Source organism: Pteropus vampyrus, unplaced genomic scaffold (genome assembly GCF_000151845.1).
Source record: "Pteropus vampyrus isolate Shadow unplaced genomic scaffold, Pvam_2.0 Scaffold56, whole genome shotgun sequence".
NCBI classification, from domain to species: Eukaryota; Metazoa; Chordata; class Mammalia; order Chiroptera; family Pteropodidae; genus Pteropus; species Pteropus vampyrus.
The window spans coordinates 2,932,435-2,941,150 of NW_011888837.1; the positions used below are offsets into that span (position 1 = coordinate 2,932,435).

Sequence of the window (8,716 nt, forward strand, 5' to 3'; positions counted from 1 at the left end):
AAAAAAAAAATCAATGTTTCAAAAGAAAACTTGATCACATTGGGAGATAACACAGGTATCCTAATCGAGTGTGTGAGCGCCTCAAGGCTTTATGCTGCTGCCAGAAGCACATATTTTTTTGATTGGTAAGAACTGCCAGATGACGCTTCATGAAATATAAATGCAAGAAAGACTCAGAGAGCTCCATAGAAACCTTCCACCCGTCAGTCTAGGAGGATAAGAGCAAGATACTGTTAACAAGTGCAGGAGATGGCTTTCGGAGTTCCAGTATCAGTCTATCTCTTATTCAACGGTAGGTAATTTCTTTTTCTTTTGTTAATTTTATGTCAATGTAAAATGTGAATAGGGTTTGTTTTCTCTGAACTAGTGAGAAGTTGGCTTTTAACAGTTGTTCTTCATGACAAATATTAGAGCACAGAATCTGCAAATTAATTTATGTAATTTATGTTCCTCTCCTAATATTTTGACACCTCTTTTTTTGAGATCTTTAAAATGTTTGCTTTATAAAACTGAAGAGTAGTTAATACATTTTAACTACTATAAAATAATATCTTGTGATTGAATCAGTATATGAATAGATTCACTTTCTCTTAAATATTAATGTTTCTATTTTCATTATCATTATAATGTAGTCAATGGATTTGGTATGGATGAGAAACTGAAGAAATTGCCCTAGTCATGTTATGGATCTCAAATATAAATGAGTTAAAAATAGAGCACAAGTGGGAAACAATAGAATAATTTTCAATCTGTTGCTTGTACATAAAAGGAGTCTCACCAGCTAAAGATGCCTTTCCCCACTTCGTATAGCAATGATAGCATTGACTGAAGAGATGGCCATGAATGCAACACCTACAGTAACAACCCAGCAAAGTAACTGGACAATTAACAAAACAGAAGGTATTTTCTTCTTTTGTATTTCAAGTGACTTCTTTTTAACTTTAGGGAGAAATTTTGATTGTGATAAAAGCAACATTGAAAAATTTTAAATACATATTTTATTATTAAATAATCAACTCTTTTAGCATGATGCTGTTAAACGAAAGTGACAGGTAAATGTATCAGCAAAGAATTCCTTTATAAAGGAAGGAAGTAAAGAAAATGAAAGAAATTAAAGTTGTCTTCGCTTACTGTCCTGAATGTGGAACATGCCACAATTTCTGCTTGATTCCTCCTTTGTTCTTGATAACCTGCAGGTGTTCAGAGGCAGTTTGTCACTATTTTGGCATTATATTTTGTTCTGTGACTATGAGCTTTGCAGCCAAAGAAGTTATGGCTACAAGATGAAACATTAATTCACATCCCCTTATCTTTGGAAATATCGTTTTTTCTTGTTCGTTGTGGAGGGTTTTGTTGTTGTTTTAGCATAGGTTATAATTCTAACCACTTCTATTTAATTTTTATTATTGATGGTGATAATGGGTCTTCTTTCTTATTTTATTATTATTATTAGAATAGCTTTTGGCTGCTGTTAAACATAAGCATTTTTTTCAAACCTATTTGAACTCTTAGAGGTGAACTTGGAAAGCTGTTACCGGCCAAGAGATATGTACTGGGTGATTATGATCCTTATGCAGATCACGCACTTCCTTCCCCCTGATGTGGAAATAGGTGACCTGACATAGAATGGAGGAAAAACCATATCTTGCTTTTCAGAGCCAGGTGAATAAAAGAAGATTAAGTCAGATATTTTGTTTCTGAATATAAAAAGCAGTAATATTTAAGGATTCTTCATTTCACCTTTTTAAATTTAAAAAATTGCCCATTTGAGTTTTTAAATATCTATCAATTTGCAACATAAAATCAGTATGGGTTTTAGAATAACTTCGTCTACATCTTTACATCTTCATGTCTTCCAAGCGTTTGAGCAAAGAGGGAAAGTCATATCTTCATTAAAAGATAATATCGCAGAAAGTTAAGCTGTGGCTTCTCTCGGTGACTGAGTTCATAACAGTCTGCCCAGCACCACCTATTTTCTTCCTTAATACGGAGCTGCAAGTAAAATTCTCCAAAGTACAGGTAATAATGATGGGGAAAAAAGTGATGAAATATATCATCTCTATATTTTTCCTTTGCTTTCTTGATGGAGAACTTTAGTTTGCCTTGCTTTTTATTTAACTTAAAAATCTGAATCCAGCATCTTAGGAAGTTTTTTATGGAGTTATAACTAATAGTCTTCTCCTTATAGGAAAGATGAATCTCTCTAGAATATCCTTGCTTTAGAAATGCCTTTTTTAGGTCCTCACATTTTCTAGCAGATCCTGGTTCAGGCTTGGTTAATTGAACTTAACCAAGGTTAAGGAAGAACTTAGCACAGTTTATAATGTGAAAGTCTCACTGTTTTAGAATTAATTATTAAAATGAGAAATTAGATTCTCTACATCATATTCAATAAGATTAATGTGAATTTTAAGATAATATTGTATATTCTCAACCAAAATGAAGTTGTACAACACAAGATCTTGTTTGTATCTTAGTATCTAAAGATTTAATATTTTCAATATTTATATTTTCAATATTAAATATGCTTTTTTGATCTAAACAAATAAACAGGAATCTCTTAATCTACTTAGCAAGGCAAATATGGTATAACATGATAACTAAGGATGAGGAGATATTCATAACATATTTATTCATAACAATGACAAAATAAAATGCCACCAATTCTGTTGATAAAATTTAAGAATCAGCAATTAAAATACACCAAAAAGGGCTCAGTTAAACAGTTTTCCCCATGCCATTCTCACTGTATAAACTCCAATAATGATATAAGTATTTACCTTTTTATATAGGGAATGAGGAGTAAACATCTTGAAATATATGTATTTTGTCACAACATAATTTCCCTTTGGGAAGTTTCCCATAAGGAAGCTCTGGACACTTGACCACAAAAGTTCTGCCAAGTGTAGTCACTTGTGTAGATTAGAGCTAGAAATCAAAACCCAGGCTTTTAAATTCTAACTCCAAGGCTTTCCCCACTATTTTATGTCTCTTAATGGAGTAAAATTTCTAATTAATATTTGAAGGTACTGTCTTAACTATGTTAATCCCGAACCATAAGCTGTTTCTGGTTTCGTGAATAGGTAATAACGATTTCTCTTCTGAAACAGTTATGAAAAATGTACCCTTTTTAACTAGCTACTCATGGTAGTCCATATAAGAGGAAGCGGGGAATCCTTGTCTCACTCTCCTGTGGGAGAAGAGAAGATGAATCAAGTTCATTACCTAACAATTATACATCCAAATCTTCCTAAGTGCTGACTTCTTAGGTATAAAAAAGGAAAATGAAAAAATTGTGAGGTTTTTTATACTTACTCGCTTTCAGGCATACGTTTGAGAAGCCTTGCTTAAGATAGTCTGCTAGAAATGGAATCACTGCTGCCACCTTTTGGCAAACTCGTATCTATACCCTATTACATAGCTTCTAAAGAATGGATCGATTTACCTCCATCCCCTAATGAATTAACGATATATCTAGATTATACTAACCCAACCTTTGTGAATATAACCTGCCAAGGGAATCAATCAATAGTTCAGTGGACGGAGCGGCCACAGAATATTCTTACAATTAAAGGTGTCTTTACATATGTTACTAATATACTATAAAAATGTGATCCCCATCTGTTAATACTGTTTCTCCTTTTCTTAGCTGACTACACAAAAGGCCCTATAGCCTTAAAATTGTCACATCCTTGCCTGGAAGACCACAACAGTTACTGTATCAACGGTGTCTGTGCCTTCCATCATGAGTTGAAGAAAGCCCTATGCAGGTAATTGCAAAGAACTGAGGCAGGAGAAGGTGAATTTATGCCTCTGGTGCCTCACATAGTACATTTCCACACATTTCTGTTTTATGGAGCAAAAAGAGCACATGACCTGAATGTGACTCACCAATCCTCTTTGTATTTGAATATCTACAGAGTCTCTTTCTAAGCTACCTAATCCTCATTACTCAAAAATATGGTTCCCAGATTAACAGCATCTGTGTAACCTGGGAGCTCGTTAAAAATACAGAAGCTTTAGCTCCACCTCAAACCTATTGCATCTATATCAGCATTTTAACTACTGGCAAAGATGATTCCGAGTTTTCATGGGGTCGATTATAGGGTGAAATGAAACAGACTATGGCAAAAACGCTTCAGGAATATAAAGTTCTAGAACAACTAAGATACTATTTTTATGATAATTGATTTGTTTAGCATCCTCCTATGAAAGACTGGGTTAATAAATTTCTAGATCAATGCATGCAAGCGTAAGTACTACTTTTCCCTTCTACCAATGAGAAAAGTTGGATTGATATAGGACTTTAATGAAACGATTATTGCAAAATATATAGCTTCTTTAATACTTGTAACAAATTGAATTTTATTTGGTATTTGCCTCTTTAAATTACTTACTTTCCATTGAAATTTTTTTATTCTTTGAAATTGGTCATTTCTTTGTATTTCTATCACCATGAATTTTAAAATTATGTATTCTTTTCTTTTTGTAAAGGTGTTTTACTGGTTATACAGGAGAAAGGTGTGAGCATTTGACCTTAACTTCATATGCTTTGGATTCTTATGACAAATACATTGCAATTGGGATTGGCGTTGGATTATTATTAAGTGGTTTTCTTGCTATTTTTTACTGCTACATTAGAAAGAGGTATGAAATAAAACAAAATATGAAGTCACTGGGCACTCGTTCATTTGAAAAATATTTATTGAGCTCCTATAATGTACCAGGCACTGACATGTATAGTATTTTAGCGAATATATGATTGTAAATCTGGCAAGTTCCTATATATTTGTTTTAATGCCTTTTCTCATAAACCCAGGCAAGAGGTAAAAATTTACCTGCAGTCGCAATAAGATAGCTCTAATTTACAATTTCCCTCCATCCCCATTTTGTCTACCTACATCAAAGTTATAAATGAGGAAGACAGTACATCCCACAAGGGTAGATATGAAGTGTGTCTTATTTACAATTATATTTTTAGTGATGAATACTTTGCCTGGCACACAAAAGACACTCATTAAATAATTGTTGAATGAAGAAATCAAGAAATGAGTATTAAATGAATGCAAATTTGTGACATAGGCCATTTACCTCCCAGACACTAATTAAGGGTATAATCAGGCTAAAAGCCTAAGAAGATGAGCTTGATCCATTAAGCATAAATTATTTATATATTAATTCTTATTTCTGGCTTATCCATACTGGTAATTTTTTCCTTAAGTCCGTGTAACTAGGGAAAATCAAGAAATAATGTGAGATAAATAAAAAAGTATAAATGCATTTCCTTGCTGTATTCTGTCAACCAAATTGTCATTTTAAAAATGACCAAGACTGACTATACAAAATAAGAAAAATTTTAGTTGCCGAATAATTGCATCTGAGAATAAAATCTGTTATACCAATTGTGAATCAATTAATATAAAATCTGTCTCATCAATTGACCAAGAAAAAGAAAAAAACAAAAACAAAAAAACAAGTAGACCTTTTAATGTTAATAAGACAGCTACCTGAGGTCAGGTTCCCTAGAAGCAGAACCTAAAATGAGGATTCTTGTGCAAGTGATTGATTGAGGGATACCCAAAGTGAAACCTATAAAGAAGTAAGGAAAACTAGGGCAGAAGAAGGTACACACAGATGTGGCATTAGCTGAAATCTAGATCCACAGGCAGATCTCAAACTTAAATGGCATTACAGACCTATCTCAAGAAGGTGAGAGATTTTGGCTTTAGCATCCTGCATCATCAAGCATGGGTGGCAGGATGGTCTTGGCAGGAATGGAGGGCGGGGACAGAAATCTCCCAGGAATCTTCAGGTGCAGTGTGCTGTTGGACAAGGGCAATTCTCTGGATGGGATGCTGTTGTAAGCCTGTTAACACCCACAGATGCTGGGAGATGGACCTGCTTTACCAGTGGGTAAAGCATATCTGGTGGGGCATTGATAGCAACTGCTTCACCAGAACGTTTATAGAACCCCCAGTAAGCTACACAAACAGCAGTCACATTCATATGGAAATCAATGCTCTGTTTTAGGTGTCTAAAATTGAAATCGCCTTACAATTTCTGTTCCGGAGGAAGACCACTGTGATGCCTTTGTAAGAAATTTTCATGAGGCATTTGTAAAAATCAGCGGGCCCAAAATTGAAATCTTCAAAAGAAACGAAACTTCCCACGCTGGCTAGACTCGAAAATAACGGAAGTTGGGATCATGATAAAATGAGAGGATAAACTTCAACAGTGATCTTTAGACTTTGCCATTTTTGGGATGCCATGGGAGCCCCATGAATCAAGCTTACAGTGACAGAAGTCAAGTTCATAGGACTACTTTGGGTGTGTTGCTGTTGTTGTGTGGTTATTGTTCTCACTGCAGAGAGACTGAGTATTGTGCTTCTGACCATGTCAGATGTGAATTTTCATGAGAATAATGGTCAACCTTGCACAAGCCAGAGCAATGCCACATTTGGGGTCTTCACTTGCTTGCTACCAGTTTTTCAGACCTCTGCTCTGTGGAGCTAATCTCAAAAATGCTACTTTTATGGTGTCTCAGAGGATGTGATGTCAACTATTAGGAAGAGATCAGTGTTATGGAACCTTCAGTGAACCAAACATGTGCCTGGAGTCTAAGCTAGAGATAAGAAAATGGAATGTCCGAGGCAGACATACATCATACACAGCTTGTGACAACACTACGGAAACTTTATGTGTGAAATATGGAATAAACTACAGAGTTTCTGGCTGAAAGGTATCTGGAGATCAAGCCCTGAGTAGGCAAAATATTTCTGTTTCCGAATGGATTATAAAACGAGTTGGACATTGGTCTCCTAATGCTTATGTCCATCACTTCCTCCTATTATTAGTGGAATTACCCATTTGGACTGAAATTCTAGAATTCTGCTAATAAATGAAATTCTACACTTGGCCCTAAAAGAGAAACTGAGGCATCGGACACAGGAATTTTTTCATCGGCCGACAGCACGTGGAAACCTTCTTTACCATTTCTGAATACTTGATAGCAGATTCGCACATAGAGAAAGAAAATGAAACGGTGGTAGAAATAACTATTTGGGAAGTAAGGTCCTTCCTCTTTAATCATATTTCTTCCATGTAGTTAGAATAATCTTGGGCAGGACCCTTAATTTCTTTGAGCTTCAGTTTCATTTTCTACAAGGCCCTTCTCGCTCTAAAATTTGACAGTGAGAGAAGAAAAATTTCCATATCTGTGCTGCAAGTGGGATTATTCTCAACCCCACCTCTAAACCCAAAACACACCACTGGATATCATCTTAGGTTTATATTTTAGCATTCGTTTTGTAAAATGATAATTTAAAAATTTTGTTTTTAAAGGAAGTAAACATAAGATTTAAAAATAATAGCTACGATTTTTCTTTTAGATTCAGTCTAAAACTCTGGGCTTTCCCCCCTCATTGTGATGTTGATAAACAAACCAATTTTGATGATGAGATAGGTGAAAAGAGGCTCAAATGTGAATAGTCTCACAATGGTAGCCTAATAACAAGGCTTTCGATTTTATTAAGTTATGAGTTTGCATTCACTCCTAAACAAAACTTTACATTCTGCTTTCTTTTGAGTAGAAGGTATTTCACTTGCTTTGTTTGCCTTCAGAGGAACTTAAGGCAGATAAACTGCATGCCAGCAGTTTCTGCATGTCCAAAGTATGTAAAGGTTTACATCATACCAAGGAGTGGGGAGGTGAAGGTTCCTCCCAGTGACTCCAGTAACCACACCTAGAAAGCTATGCTCTTCCTGAGGATTTCAAAAAGGTGTTAAAAAGCTGGGGAGAGTCCAGGAAGAAACAATAAAGCTTAATTAAGGACTGCTTCCTGATGAAAGCAAAGAGTAATTAATGCTGGAGTCTGGATTCACCTGTGGAAAACTATGCATTAACAGTATAAAATGCACACAGTTAAGTCTGTACAGAAATTTAGAGAATGGTTCATGAGAAGCTATCTGTTATTACATAGTCTGCCATACACAATAATCTTGCGTTCCTGTAACTCCTTGTGTTAAATTTGCAGGAAGGAATCTCTGGCATTCCTATAGTGCTAGAGTCCCACCTGGCAATATTAATGTAGGTAATCAGGACTTAAGTAGAGAAATGCATAAATATAAGATGTTCTGTAAATTTTTTCATCTTTTATTTTTTTCCTATGTGCATTAGGACCCTGAAAAAAGCCTACCAGTGAAGCCCTTGCATCAGAACTACATTTTCAGCTATCAACCTATGGATCATTAGGTGGGGTAGATAATTTAAGAAAGAAATAAGAACATGTTTCTGGCATTTTTTACTAAGTCAAACTGGCCAAGAGGTTCATTAATGACTTTCGGTTCCTGTTTTGTCTCCTTCCTGTGTCTGTCCTTCAATTCTTTGAGAACATTCATGAGTCTTCGTTAGTTAGCATTTTGAAGCATGATGGGAGTGAGAGCAAACACTATAATTTTAGTCATACTCAAGCCAGTAAATTTATAAAAAGGGAATTATAGTTGCTTGTTATTGTATTTTCTTACCCCAAATTAGTTTTTTTGTATAATTATGTTTTTATAATGAAGTAGATGAAATTATAACATAGTTCATCTTTTAGTGCTTCCTGGCACAATACAGATCTAATCCTTTAATTTTAAAATGTCCATTTTGGTGACATAAAGATTTTATTCATTCTATGTAATGGAAAAAAAAAGTCTTAAAATCACAAAACAAACA

At 34.8% G+C, this 8,716-nt stretch overlaps 1 protein-coding gene across 1 annotated transcript; it reads left to right on the plus strand.

The window, feature by feature from the left end:
• The first annotated feature begins 54 nt into the window (after nucleotides 1-54).
• Nucleotides 55-8,257, plus strand: EPGN (epithelial mitogen). Its single transcript, XM_011360534.2, has 6 exons — nucleotides 55-292; nucleotides 811-900; nucleotides 3,650-3,770; nucleotides 4,495-4,647; nucleotides 6,031-7,284; nucleotides 8,177-8,257. The coding sequence occupies exons 1-5, from the start codon at nucleotides 250-252 to the stop codon at nucleotides 6,083-6,085; spliced, it is 462 nt and encodes a 153-aa protein (XP_011358836.1). The 5' UTR covers nucleotides 55-249; the 3' UTR covers nucleotides 6,086-7,284; nucleotides 8,177-8,257.
• Nucleotides 8,258-8,716: the final 459 nt, after the last annotated feature.